The sequence below is a fragment of the Tachyglossus aculeatus genome, chromosome 3 (genome assembly GCF_015852505.1).
Source record: "Tachyglossus aculeatus isolate mTacAcu1 chromosome 3, mTacAcu1.pri, whole genome shotgun sequence".
NCBI classification, from domain to species: domain Eukaryota; kingdom Metazoa; phylum Chordata; class Mammalia; order Monotremata; family Tachyglossidae; genus Tachyglossus; species Tachyglossus aculeatus.
In genome coordinates, this window is record NC_052068.1 from 30377354 (window position 1) to 30392866 (window position 15513).

Here is a 15513-nt window from a genome sequence, read left to right on the forward strand (position 1 = left end):
CATTCATTTTATGATACCGGAACAGGTCAAATTAGGGAGTTGCCCTTCTGGGCTTATTATCCAGACTTGAAAACCAGAATATTTATTTTAGTTAACTGAACCAAAACCCCTAAATTTATTTTTAATTCTTCTCCTACATGTTTACTGCCTCACAAACTAGATTGCTTCAAAATCCTCATGGCATCAATTTAGGTTGCTCTGCTTCAGTTTCACTTGGTTGAGTGAAATATTGTAGATAGTTTAAAAATAAAGAGACTGGGAATTTTAAGAAACAAAGCAGCACTAGTAAATATGTTAAGACAGTGGTAAATAACTGCATCAGCCCCCTCTCTGCTCTCCCATCCTCCTGTCTCTCCCCACTTCAGTCTCTACTTCACACTCCTGCCCGGATCATCTCTGTGCAGAAATGCTCTGGGCATGTTGCTCCCCTCTTTAAAAATCTCCAGCCATTGCCAGTCAACCTATAAATCAAGCAAAAAACTCCTCACTCTCGGCTTCAAGGCTGTCCATCACCTCTTCCCCTCCTACCTCACCTCCCTTCTCTCCTTCTGCAGCCCAGCCCACACCCTCTGCTCCTCTGCTGCTAACCTCCTCACTGTGCCTCGTTCTTGCCTGTCCCACCGTCGATCCCCAGCCCACATTCTCCCCCTGGCCTGGAACGTCCTCCCTCTGCACATCCGCCAAGCTAGCTCTCTTCCTCCCTTCAAAGCCCTACTGAGAGCTCACCTCCTCCAAGAGGCCTTCCCAGACTGAGCCCCCTTTTTCCTCTCCTCCTCCCAATCCCCCCCACCCTACCTCCTTCCCCTCCCCAAAGCACCTGTATATATGTTTGTACAGATTTATTACTCTATTTTACTTGTACATATTTACTATTCTATTCATTTTGTTAATGGTGTGCATCTAGCTTTATCTCTATTTATTCTGATGACTTGACACCTGTCCACATGTTTTGTTTTGTTATCTGTCTCCCCCTTCTAGACTGTGAGCCCGTTGTTGGGTAGGGACCATACCTTTATGTTGCTAACTTGTACTTCCCAAGCGCTTAGTACAGTGCTCTGCACACAGTAGGCACTCAACAATTATGATTGAATGAATGAATGAATAAATAAGCTTTTCTCTCCAATGAGTCCAAATCAATCAATCAATCAATCGTATTTATTGAGTGCTTACTGTGTGCAGAGCACTGTACTAAGTGATTGGGAAGTACAATGCAAGTCACTTCCTTCCTTTCTTCAATGACACATTGTAGCCCATCATCCTGGTAACTACTTAGGATTGAATAGAGCTGCAAATTTAAGAGTTCAATAAATACTCAATGTTGCACTATAAGGTAGGGGCTGCATTCTCAGAGTCCATGACCAAGAAAACCTATGCTATAGGAGTTACCCATGTGCAAAGCCATGAACACATATGTATCTTTTAATATCACATCACACTATCAATCCAATAGACCTGTATTGTTGGAAGCAGCATGAGAAGCAGCATGAAATAGCAGAAAGGGTACAGGTATGGGTGTCCAAGGAGCTGGGTTGTTTTGCCACTTACTAGCTGTGTGACCTTAGACAAGCCACTTAACTTCTCTGTGTCTCAGTTCCCTCATCTACAAAATGAGGATTCAATACCTGTGCCCTCCTACTCCTAATCTCTGGCCTTTTCACTCTCAATGACCCAAGGACAATTCAACCCTCTCCACTGGGTATCACTGGATTAAGTTATTTTGGTTGCTTACCTCCTCCACCCCACCATTAACCTTCAATCCCCACCCTCACTCCTGTCAGCCCATCCCAGTCCTCTCCTCCCATCTCACCTCCCTCCATCACCCAACTCCTCCCCACCCCTTGTGTCACCCCAATTCTCCTCCCTTCTGCATCCCTGTAATCCTGTCTCAGTGCCATTCGTCACCCCCTCCCCCTGCATGTGTCCCGTCAACTCACTCCCATCCAAATTCTCCCCACCCCACTGTCCTCTCCCTCACTGCCCTCCCCCCTCCTCATACACAGCTTCAGCCAAGTGTGAGCTGTGAAACCCCCGCTCCACCTTGGGGAAGTGTCCCTTCCTCCTGACCTGTTACTGACTCAGTCACTTGTCCTCCTCACAATCCCTGAAAACTGGTTCTCCCCAGATGACACGGTCTCCCCTGTTGCTCTCTCCAGTGTGGGCCTCATCTTCACCCATTTCCCCAGACTCATTGGGAAAGGAGGAGGTGTTGACTTCCTTCTCACACCCCAATGCCACTTTCACACCACTCCAGCTTCCCCTTCCCTTTCTTTCCTTTCCTTTGAAGCTCATATCATCTGCCCTTACCACCCACTCCAGATTCTTGCAACTGTCATCTACTGCCCCTCAGGTACCACTTCCAATTTATTTAACCATTTTGATCCCTTTCTCACATTCCTTCTCTCTTCATGCCCACATGAATCCTTGAGGACTTCAATATTCACAAAGATGTTCCTAATGACCCTTTGGCTGACCACTTGCTCATTTATCCCTTCATCGATCTCATACCACTAATCCACAGCCCTGGATCACCTGCAGGATCTGCCTCCTTCGCTCTTGTGCATGAGCCGCAGAGAGCTGCTGGCAGAAACCTAAACATCAGGCCAACTTCATCCACTTCGTGTTTATCCTTGCATGCTTTAACTCTGCTCTCTCCTCTGCCCAGCAAAATTATTTCTCCATCCTTATTGACACCATCGCCCTAGCCAGTTGTTCCAGACATGTATAGTTTTTGTTGTTTATTGTTGTATCGTGCTCTCCAAGCACTTAGTACAGTGCTCTGCACACAGTAAGCACTCAATAAATATGACTGAGAGATTGATGAATACTTAGATATGTTCCCTGCCCACAGTGAGCTTACAGTCTAGAGGGGGTCAACATACATTAATATAAATAAATAAATAAATAATGGATATGTACTTGTGTTGTGCGGCTGAGGGAGGGATGAATAAAGGAAGCAAATCCAAGTGCAAGGGTGATGCAGAAGGGAGTGGGAGGAGAGGAAATGAGGGTTTGTCAGTGAAGGCCTCTTGGATGACAGTGTTGGGAGGAAGTGATAGTACACAGCACTTAGAACATAGCTCAGTGCTTAGAACAGTGCATGGCACATAGTAAGAGCTTAATAAATACCATCATTATCATTATTATTATGAAGAAAGTTCTGGAAGTAGGCCTCCATTCTGTGCCCCAAGAAGCAGAGGGGCATTACAGGGGAGGTCACAGACTAGAGACATAAATTAGTTCCAGATATTTCCTGCCAGAATTTGAAGTCTTTGAAAGAAGAGGAGAAAACAAAAATGAATTTAGGATTCTCATTTTCCAAACAGGACAGCTGGAAATAGGAATAGGTTAGAATGAACTTGTTTTGCTCTTGTGATGTTTCTGACTATTGACTATGGGACATGCTTATAAATAAAAAGAAAAGCTACACCTTCCTGCCAGGCCCGCTGAGTGTGTTATTTCTGAGGACTGTTATGGAAGAGTAGAAATATCAAGGACAATTATGGGTTATTGGAAGAAGCTGGATTTGAATCACAATGAGAATTCAGCAAGCATATGTTAAATATAATTATATTAATCATAATTAAATATAAATATAAATACATACATTTTCCCCGTGACTGCTTATAAGGAACATACTTAGATATCAACAAATGAAGGGTGATAGTGTAACTGAAATTGTGTTTGACAGAGAAAGAATGTAACTCTGTAATTATGCCATCACCAAGCAGAGGACTTCTCTAAGCCCTCACTTCCCTGTCTAAACTCTCCCTTTGATGTCACTTATGCACTTGGACCTGTTCCTCTTTAGAAGGCTGATATTCACTACTCCTCCAGCCCCACAACACTTATATACACATCCATCTGTAATTTCTTTTAATGTTCATTCATTCAATTCAATTGTATTTATTGAGCACTTACTGTACGTTGAGCACTGTACTAAGCTCTTAGAAAGTACAATTTAGCAATAGAGACAATCCCTGCCCACACCGAGTTTACAGTCTAGAAGGGGAGAGGCAGACATCAAAACAAGTAAGCACACATCAATATAAATAAATAGAATTATATAGATATATATGTATATATAAAATCAAGTAAACAGGCATCAGTATAAGTAAATAGAATTATAGCTATATACATAAATACATAATAATATACGTGATCCCTTGTGGGCAGGGATCATATTTATCTACTCTACTGTATTGCATTCCCCCAAGCACTTAGTATAGTGCTCTGCACATAGAGGGTGCTCACTGGCTGATTGACCACACCGTGGCTCAGTGGAAAGAACACGGACTTTGGAGTCGGAGGTTGTGAGTTCAAATCCCGGCTCCGTCACTTGTCAGCTGTGTGACTTTGGGCAAGTCACTTAACTTCTCTGGGCCTCAGTTCCCTCAACTGGAAAATGGGGATTGAGACTGTGAGCCCCCCGTGGGACAACCTGATTACCTTGTATCTACCCCAGCGCTTAGAACAGTGCTTTGCACATAGTAAGCACTTAACAAAAACCAACATTATTATTATTATGATGATGAATCACTCTCTCCCCTCTCCTGTTTTTCTTTTTCTCTCTTCCTCCCCTTCCCTTTTCCCTCCCTTCCTTTTCTCTTTGTCAGAAGCAGCATGGCATAGAGGATACAGCACAGGGCTGGGAGTCAGAGATAATAGGTTCTAATCCAAGCTCCGCCACCTGTCTGCTGTGTGACCTTGGGCAAGTCACTTCACTTTTCCGTGTCTCAGTTACCTCTTCTGTAAAAAGGGGATTGAGACTAGAAGCACCACGTGGGACAGGGACTTTGTCTAACCCGATTTGCTCGTATCTATCCCAGCTCTTAGCACGGTGCCTGGCACATAGTAAGCACTTAAATGCCCTAATAATTATTATTTTTCTTTATCTAGTCAATTCATATCCAGGTCAAGACATTCCTCTGTCATAAGGACTAGTTTGGCACTACAAACTAGTCCTTATGACAGAGGAATGTCTTGACCTGAGCTGAATGTGAACAGTTATCTCAACCATCTACTTGGAAATGACTTGTTCACATAACTGTGATATTTGTAAAGCGCTTACTCTATGCTATGCACTGTACTACACACTAGAGTAGATACAAGGCAGTCAGATTAGACACAGTCCCTGTCCCACATGGGGCTCACAGTCTTTATTCTCATTTTACAAAGTACTGAGGTACAGAGCATTTAAGTGACTTGCTGAAGATCACACAGCATGGTGAAAGAGGGTCATGGTAAGGCAAGTATAATGATACCCAAAAATATTCCTAAAAGTTCATTTTAGCGAACAGTTCATCGAACTCAATCAGAACGTTGATCAACTAATGGGTTGCACAATTCACTGACATGAGTTTTCCACTCAATCATATTTATTGAGTGCTTACTGTGTGCAAAGCACTGTACTAAGTGCTTGACCTGTTGAAGTGCTAAACAGTACTGACAAGCCCAAACTCAGGGCACAGAAGGAGAAGTAAATAGCCTGCTTAATTTACAAACTACATAAGAAGCTCCAGATGAATAGTATTCTAGGACTGTGCACTTGGAAATACTCTCAGAGGCATAGTGTAGGAGTGCACATTATTAACCTCCTCTTGGGAAGTTGGACAGTCTGCCGATAATTCACCTCCCCACGGTTCGCTGCTGCTTAATGGACAGAAAGGTAATCCAAAGGCATGCCACTGAAGCAGAACTGGTTTTGCTATCAGTTTCAGCAGAAATACTGGAGAGGTACCACTAATATGCACAGTGGACTTGCATCTGCCATTTTCATCAGAACTGGCAGTAAGTTACTCAGGGACAGAAAACTGGGGCTCTAACTAGTGAGCAGAACAAGTGGATTTGGATGATTCCTGAATCATCTATTCACCCTGGCCTTTTTCAGAAACAAGCGCAGAGACAGATAGTTCAAGGCTGTACTCTTCCAACCTGATTTATTTTAGGGAGGACTAAGTAAATCAGTCTTAAAGAGGAGGATAGGTGACACATATACACATTTTCATGTATGTGACTTCCAGTGATATTCAATAGCGTGGAAACCTTCCCTGATTAGAAGGGATCGTGTGGTCTGGTCAGCAAAGAGATAGCTTTAGATTTACCTTTTCCGCCATAGAATTATGCAGTACTATGGACCTCATCAGAATCAGAGCATGAACTCCACATTAGCAGACCCCTGTGAGATGGAGTTGGAATCAGCAAACTGATAGGAAAGGGGTTTTTTTTCCCCCTCACTCTCCAAGGACTGAGTATCTGGAGGGGTAATGTGGTCCTTGTGGCTTCACCATCTCTCCCAGAAAGTGAATTTGAAGTAGAGAAGCTTGAGGTGAAGTTGAAACCAAATGACTGTTCTGCTGTTTCAGTCTTGTGTTTTTTGGATGAGGGGCACGAGTGTGATGCCTAAGCCTTCTTGGCAATGGGCCGATTGCTCCAACCCAGCAATTTTGAACTAACTGACCATGAATACAACTGCCTAACCTCAATCTCTCCCTCCATTTAAATTAGAGTTCCACAGTAAAATGTTTCAGCAACTTCAAATCAGGAAACTGCTCAATTGCAGGCAAGGGTGGCTGATTGTAAAGCAGAGGTTTCTGGAAGAGGGGGCAATTATAACCTACCTTTGCTTCTCTGGTCCACGGCTCAGAACATTTGAATCGAGTGAGTAGGGGAAAATAGTATTCACTTACCCAGCCAACTTCTGTTTAAATAAACTGACACAAACACTGGAGGGACTGTGAAGAAATCTACTACTGAGTTAACTTCCAGCCAAAACCACAGCTTATCGTTGGCTGCAATGAACTGGAGAAAGAAAGAGAGAAAAAATGCAAAGGATTGAAAAAAATCCATTGGTGGTTTTAATCTATATCCCCTTTTCCAAACATTAAAACTGAATTTCACTGAAGGAACTGAGAGAAGAGCATTTAGGACTTTCAAGTCTAATTCTACCTTGAGTGAGATACTCGAGTTGCCATTATTAGCAATGTCCTATACAAGTAAGCAAGGCAAGATTATTCTTTTTCCTTTGAGTTACTAGAGGCCACATCAAGACCCCCAAGGGGTCCTTCTCATTGGATTCTTGCTTTTGTACAGAATATTCAACTAAAAACCTAATAAAGTATGGGAAGCAGTGTGGTCTGATGGGAAAAGCAGGGCCCTGGGAGTCAGAGGACCTGGGTTCTAATCCCAGCTCTGCCATTTGTCTGCTGGTGACCCTGGGAAAGTCACTTCATTTCTCTGTGCCTCAGTTACTTCATTGGTAAAATGGGGACTGAGACTGTAAGCTCGATGTGGGACAAGAAATTTGTTCAAATCTAAATAACTTCTATCTACCCCAGTGCTCAGTACCATGCCTGGCACATAGTAAGTGATTAAAAAATACCATTAAAAAAAATCAGCCAGGAAGAATTGCCCTCAAATCTTTATTCCAATGTTGAAATTGGGTAGCCCCACACTCATTCTTACTAGGATCGGAGGAACTCTGAAAAGTCAAATGGAGAATATTTTGATATCATGACACCATGTTAGAAATGACATGTATGAACCTGCTACATGAAGGAAAGCATGAAGATTTCCAATCCCATGGGAAACACCCCTTTAACACTCTTAAGGGTAAGGAATTGGACTGATATTTATCTTGGCTTGATGCTGCACTGAGGCAGCCAACAAGACTCTGTGTAAGGTAAAGGGGGAGGAATAGGATTGAAATCAGTTTGGGAGGTGAAATACATTCACATTGCAGGAGTCAGGATGTTGTTGACTACTTATTTCTTTGTGCTCACCTGTAAAATTGAGCTAAATATCACCTACCTCACAAAGATGTTATAAGGACAAAATAAGAACACTAATGTGAAAGTGCTTTCTAAAAGTCAATATTGCTACTTGTAAACTATTCTTGTAAAATTTTGAAAGGGGAAATGAACCTCTTAAGCCCCATTTTACAGATGAGGCAAGTGAGGCACAGAGATGTTAAGTGACTTGCCCAAGTGCATACATCAGACAAATAGCAGAGCCGGGATTAGAACCCATGACCTTCTGGATCTCAGGACCATCCTGTATCCACCATGCTGCCATGGGCCTCAGTTACCTCATCTGTAAAACGGGGGATGAAGACTGTGAGCCCCCCGTGGGACAACCTGATCACCTTGTAACCTCCCCAGCGCTTAGAACAGTGCTTGGGACATAGTAAGCGCTTAATAAATGCCATCATCATTATTATTATTATTATTATTATGCTGCTTTTCAATGGTACAGAATACTAGGACTAGTAAGCAGTACAAAAACATTTAATGGCATTTTACTTGTCTGTAACTGCCCTCGTCATATACGGGATCACAAATTGCCTTTGTGCTTGAATGTGTATTTGGGTTTTTTTGCAAGGGGATTGATAAGGGTGCCATGGAAATAAATGAATAAGTTCAATTATTAATGTCTTAATGTCTGATGTGGAAATAAATTCACAGTCACAGCAGGATAACTTTGAGGGCTATCTTCATCAGTCTGCAAGCAATTGTAAGGCCGCAGTTAAAGGCACTGAACTTCTTCGAAGCCTATGAAAATCATGATTTGCTCATAATAATTAGAAACCCACCATGCTTTCTTGTATAGTCAGCTGAACTCCAGTAAATTCACAGAACTTAATCTTGCACTATTCTTTATTGTGAATTTGAGGGTGTTACTTTTAAGGAAAATCTACTAATACCACCACCACCAAAAAGGGCAGCTTACATGCTTTGGATAGCTACATTTCCCAAAGGTATTTGATAATAATTATATAAATGAAAACAAGTTTTAAGGGCTAATATTGAAGATCCATAAATTTGACTGCAATTCCCTACTAAAGTTGTACATATATAATATATGCATATACATGCACATATGAGCACAAAGTGTCATATATATTTTAGATCATATGTTTTGCTCACATATAAAATTGAATAATTAATTAAATAAAATTATTAATTGATGAATAATTAAATATAATTAAATGAAATAGTCCATAATACTGTTTACTGTGAACTAGTGCTCTTCATTCTCTCTTTTTAAAAAAAATTTTAATGGTATTTATTAAAGCACTTTCTATGTGCCAGACACTGTACTAATCACACGGGTAGATAAAATCCAATCAGATTTTACACAGTCCCTGTCTTGCATGGTGCTCACAATCTTAATCCTCATTTTGAAGATGAGGTACTTAAGGCACAGAGAAGTTAAGTGACTTGCCCAAGGTCACACAGCACAGAAATATCAAAAGAGGACTTAGAATCCGTGTGCTTCTGACCCCCTGGCTTGTGCTCTATCCACTAGCCACACTGCTTCTTTTTAAAGTAGTGAATTCATTCATTCAAACATATTTATTAAGCGCTTACTGTATGCAAAGCACTGTACTAAGCACTTTGGGAGAGCACAATATAGCAATTAACAGGCATATTCCGTGCCTAAGATTCAGAAGTGAAATAGTCCCAGCCCTCAAAGAACCTAAGGGAATAGGACTATTGATATAATAATGATTATAATAATGATGGCATCTATTAGGTGCTTACTTTGTGCAAAACACTGTTCTAAGCTCTGGGGAGGTTACAAGGTGATCAGGTTGTCCCACGGGGGGCTCACAGTCTTAATCCCCATTTTACAGATAAGGTAACTGAGGCCCAGAGAAGTTAAGTGACTTGCCCAAAGTCACACAGCTGACAATTGGCGGAGTTGGGATTTGAACCCATGACCTCTTACTCCAAAGTCAGTGCTCTTTCCACTGAGCCACGCAGGTGTGGTATTTTCATTCCTTTTTCTTCAGAGGAACTTGGAAGGGCCAACTAACTGGTTAAAATGGAAGATGTACTCAATATTTTACCTGTGTTCCAGGTAAGCTAGTTATGGGTTGGGAATGTGTCTACTAACTCTGTTATATTGTATTCTTCCAAGCACTTAGTGGGCACTCACTAAATATGATTCACTGCCTTTGAATTTCAAACTATTTAATTTCTGAGTTTTAGTTTGTACTTTACACTCTATTGCTTGGAAATAGCCATGCTATGAGTACAGATTTAAAGGGTCCACTTACAGGAGGATGTGGGCAGTCCAAATAAAACAGAATGGGACCTCAAGTCTCATAAAAAAAAACACCTACTTAGAAATGCTTTATCAAATGAAGTGTATTTGGAAAATACAGCTAATCCCCCAAAGTGAAAGCTGTGGACATTTTCAGATACATACAGGGTTTCTTTGGTGACAGCAGAAGATAGTAAAAGGTAGTAAGGAAAGGATAATAGCCTAGTGGCAAGAGCATGGGCTTGGGAGCCAGAGGACCTGAGTTCTAAACCCAACTCTGCTATTTTCCTGCTGACCTTGGGCATGGCCTAAGTTTTCTCATCTGTAAAATGGGAAATTAATATCCCTTCTCCCTCCTACTTAGATTGTGAGCCCAGTGTGGGACAGGAACTGGTTCTGACCTGATTACCTCATATAATAATAATAATGGCATTTGTTAAGTGCTTACTATGTGCCAAGTACTGCTCTAGGCACTGAGGGAGATAAAAGGTAATTGGAGATAAACAGGTAATCAGGTTGTCCCACATGGGGCTCACAGTCTTAATCCCCATTTTACAGATGAGGTAACAAACACAGAGAAGTCAAGTGACTTGCCCAAAGTCACACAGCAGACATATGGAGGAGCCGGGATTAAAACCAATGACCTCTGACTCCCAAGCCTGGGCTCTTTCTACTGAGCAATGCTTCTTATCATATCTGCCCCCACTGCTTACTATAGTACTTGGCGTGTACTAAGTCCTTAACAAATATTGTGATGATGATGATGCTTATTAATATCGGTATGATTATTGTTATTATGTACCCCAAGTGTAATTCTCAAAATATCAAAAAAAACTGAGATGTGGGTATTTATATGTGTCTAGTAAAGGTAGTCTATAGGCATGCCACCCTGAATGCCACTTTCATTTCTTATCTTGCCCAAATTTCTTTGATTTTAACTGGTCTGTAACAATGATGCTGATGAGAATAGCTTCCCCAGTCCAAGAGATGGGCATCTCTGTCCCTACTGAAAGTAACATTTTTCAGCACTTACCCGTAAGCCAAAATAGAGGAGGAAGAATACGTTGAAAGCCATATCAATCTGTAATGTGAAATCTTTGTAGAAATTCTGGCAGGATTCTATTGGGCTATTAGACAGGAAGAAGAAAAGGCAAGAGGTAAATCAAAGGCATTGGCTCTTTCATAGTTCTGAAAAGTACTGCTTCGTTGAGGGATGGGGAGGTGAATCTCTCCATTGAGAAAACAGTTGGCTTTTCAATCCCTGTGAAACTCAAGCAAGCATTACCAAAAGTTCTATTTATTCATCCATTCATTCTTGCTTTCCTTTAAGATCATTCGAGTGAAAAAAAAATCTAAAGAGGATCATGCAGATACCTTGAAGAAGAAAAAAAACGAGCAGCACCTACTGTTATTTTCAGTAATTCCACATTAACCCTTAAAGAACTGACTTCTCTCTTTGTGAGTATAACACCAAGGGTAAGAACAGTCCACAGCCCCACCAAGGAAGCTTAGAAATAAAAGCTGTTTGGAACAAGACATCGTGGCTGCATTCACAACCTTTGGAAGTATTAGTTTAGGAATTAAAGAACTCAGAAGGATCCCGGGTGAGCTGTGGAATAGAGATTCCTGGTTACATCCTTTGAATATTTCTTTCTGTCTAGGTGGCTATATGTGGCACTCTAATCTAGGAAGAGGAGGATAGCTTATTGAGAAAATTAAACAAAATAACCAAAAACATTGTGGGATTTGAAGCAGTACTCTAAGGGTTAATTTTTGCATGCAAGTCGATTGCTTTTGTGAGGGGCAGGCCAAAGCCAATGCGAACTCTAGCAGATTCTACACTTTGGTCACAAGAAGGCAGTCCAAAGTGTACTACTATACAAACTGGTAGTTGGCTCTGGTGAGGGTTATTGCTGGATTTCTGGAGGATTATGCTAGGTGGAGAACAGATAAATCTTACAAACACCTCAAAGCTCCAGTTGGAAATGAATAATATATCATATCAGACTCGGACAATGAGAATTACTGTGCCAGAAAAACGATGGTGGGGGAGGAGAAAATCATTTTCCAAAAGCAAAAAGATAGTCAACATTCAGAATCAAGGAACAGCTAGGTTTTGGGGGTGTGTGTGGGTGTGTGAATGTGACCGTCTGCTCAGGTGCTAGGTAATGGGAGAGGAGGGCTTCCTCATTTTAACAGCATGGCAATTACTTTCAACACAATACCAGTTAGTATAGTTGCACCTCTGAGCCAAATGCTAAATGGTTCAACAGGCAAGAATCTATGCAGCTCAAATCAGGGTGACCTTCTTTAGGGCATGTAAAGAAAGTTTTCTGGAATCCCAGCTAATTACACATGCACTCATATTAACCATTCCTGGTGTAAAAGTTCGGTACAAGTCAAACATGCCAACTCTCGCCTTCCATTCATATACAGCCAAAATATATAGGAAAAATAATCACCTCGGCTTTAAAAACAACCAGAATTGGCATTTAAAGAGACTTCAGGGACAGAGAAGATGTTTTTGAATCCTTAAAAACTAAACGGAAACTGCCAGATTTAGTCAAACACAAGAATTATGAAAACTAGTTCCTGAAATATGGTGAGAAGAACATCGAAGGTCAAAAGCAGATGGGAACAATACTGTGACGCTGAGCTGAGTTATTTTCTGTGATGTAGGTTTCACACATTTAGAATCAAAGTGGTAAGACTCAAAATGGCAAGTCATGACTTCCTATGAGTATCTTCTTTTACTGAACATTTCCTTTGGAGAAATTAATAATAATAATAATGGCGGCATTTATTAAGCACTTGCTATGTGCAAAGCACTGTTCTAAGCACTGGGGAGGTTACAAGGTGATCAGGTTGTCCCACGGGGGCTCACAGTCTTAATCCTCATTTTACAGATGAGGGAACTGAGGCACAGAGAAGTTAAGTAACTTGCCCAAAGTCACACAGCTAACAATTGGCAAAGCCAGAAATTGAACCCATGACCTCTGACCCCAAAGCCCGTGCTCTTTCCACTGAGCCATGCTGCTTCTCAATTAGTAATTGAGAATACTAATTAGTATTCTGTTACTATTACTAACGGAATTAGTAATAAGGACAACTACAGAATGGTTGTTTGAATACCAACTTGCCTTTTATTACACACCACAGCTTTATTGAAGAGATACTTGCCATGGACTAGTCTGGCAGTACTAGCATGCTGTAAAGATAAAGAATTCCTGACAAGTTCTATTGAGAAGCAGCACGGTCCAGTGAGAAGCAGTGCGGCCTAATGGATAGAGCACAGGCCTGGAGACAGAAGGATCTGAGTTCTATACCTGTGTCTGTCACTTATCTGCCGAGTGACCTTGGGGGAGTCATTTAACTTCTTTGGGCCTCAGTAACCTCATTTGTGAAATGGGGATTAATTCTGTGAGCCCTATGTGGAACATGGACTGTGTCCAACCTGATTAGCTTGTATCTACCCCAGTGCTTAGTACAGTTACTGGAACATAGTAAGTGCTTCACAAATACCATTTACATTTTTAAAAAATCACTGTCAGAAAGGCAACTAGCCTCATTCTCACATCATCTGGTATATTTATTTTGTGGAGTCAGGAAACTGAATTGGACACAAATTAGTGAAAGCATACAGCCTCTGATGAAGTATACGATTTAAGAGAGCCAACCAGAGAGATATCAAAGAGAAAACTAATCCCTCAGAGTTAGGAAAGACATTTCTTAAGAACTTAAGGTTTAAATGGCATCAAGGGAAATAGCCTCCAGGAGCTTTCTAAGCATATAGATCTCACCAGAAAGATAAAACCATTTTCTTTCTTCTATTGAGAGAAGTAGCCGATGTATAATTGAAGATCTAACTGTTCTGAAGGGCACTTTGCAGTTCAATAGACAGCAAGGACATTCATTTATATCTACTCATTGAAAAAATCCAATTAGACAGATGCTTCCAGTAAAATCACTTACTGAAACTGCGGTTAGAGTATTTCCATTGGTCTCCTTCCTTTTCCTTTTGGGAGGAACAGGTTACCTTTCATGCATGAACTGAAATGTTAAAGATAGCATTGGGAGGCAATGTGGAATTGGCTTGGGGCTGTGTATCCTAATGGAGAAGATTTGTTGGGGTAACTACAACATAATGAGCCCCCACATGGGGCTCAAAGTCTAAATAGGAGGGAAAACAACAGATATTGAACGCTATTTTGCAGATGGGGGAACTACGGCACAGAGAAATAAGTGACTTACCCAAGGTCACACAGCAGAGCTGGGATTAGAACCCAAGTTCTCTGTCTCCCAGACTCATGCTCCTTCCACTAGGTCATGCTGCTTCCCTGTCATGCTGTCATTCATCGGCAGTGTGATTTCTTTGTGTCTCAGTTTTCTCATTTAGTAAAATGGGAATGAAGTTCTGCTCTCTGTCTCTTTTAGACTGTGAACTCCATGTGGGACAGGATCGCTTGGTAATCTGATTGTTTTATATGTATGCCTGCGCTTGATACACAGAAAGCGCTTATCAGTATGAGTAGTAATAGTACCCAAATGGAAAAATTAACCAATCATTCAATCAATCAGTCAATTGTATTTATTGAGTGCTTACTGTATGCAGAGCACTGTACTAAGCGCTTGGGAAGTATAAGTTGGCAACATATAGAGATGGTCCCTACCCAACAGTGGGATCACAGTCTATAAGGGGGAGACAGAGAACAAAACAAAACATATTAACAAAATAAAATAAATAGAATAGATATGTACAAGTAAAATAGAGTAATCACATTTACTGAGTGCTTACTGTATGCAGAGCACTGTACTAGGCTCTTGGACGAGTACAATATAGCAGAGTTAGTAGATGTTTTCCCCGCACATAATGAACTTACAGACTAGAGACTTGAATATAGTTTATCCTGTAATGATATTTAGAGTTGCTTATTGGAAAGAGAAGCGGCCTGGGAGTCAGAGAAACTGGGTTCTAATTTTGGCTCTGCATTTACCAGCTGTGTCATCATAGACAACCCTGATTTCAATCTCATTATCTTGCATCTACCCCAGACCATAGAGCAGTGCTTGGAAAAGTGTAAGTACTTAGCCCATACCAAAATTATTAGTATTATTATTCAGACTACCTCCTGAAATAACACCTGATCACCATAATAACTGTAGTATTTATTAAGTGCTTATTAGGTTCCACAAGGTTGCAAACTCCTCCACTAGACTGTAGCTCCAGGTGGGCAAGGAAAGTGTTTAACAACTCTACTGGATTGTACTTTTCCAGTTGCTTTGAATTGTGCCCTACCTTTAGGTGTTTTGTTTGTTGTTGTTTTTTTGTTTTGTTGTCCGTCTCCCCCTTCAAGACTGTGAGCCCTTTGCTGGGTAGGGACCATCTCTATATGTTGCCGATTTGTACTTTCCAAGTGCTTAGTACAGTGCTGCACACAGTAAGTGCTCAGTAAATACAATTGAATGAAT

General features: G+C 41.1%; 1 protein-coding gene across 15 annotated transcripts in view; it reads right to left on the minus strand.

Annotated features, from left to right (window-relative positions):
- Positions 1-15513, minus strand: part of KCNMA1 (potassium calcium-activated channel subfamily M alpha 1) — a 950458-nt gene that overhangs the window by 353994 nt on the left and 580951 nt on the right. For all 15 annotated transcript variants that reach the window (XM_038743623.1, XM_038743619.1, XM_038743612.1 and 12 more), the window contains exons 4-5: positions 11078-11171; positions 6687-6798 (exon numbers count right to left, since the gene is read on the minus strand). In XM_038743623.1, coding sequence (XP_038599551.1) covers positions 6687-6798; positions 11078-11171 — 206 coding nt within the window. The remainder of the gene's footprint in view (positions 1-6686; positions 6799-11077; positions 11172-15513) is intronic.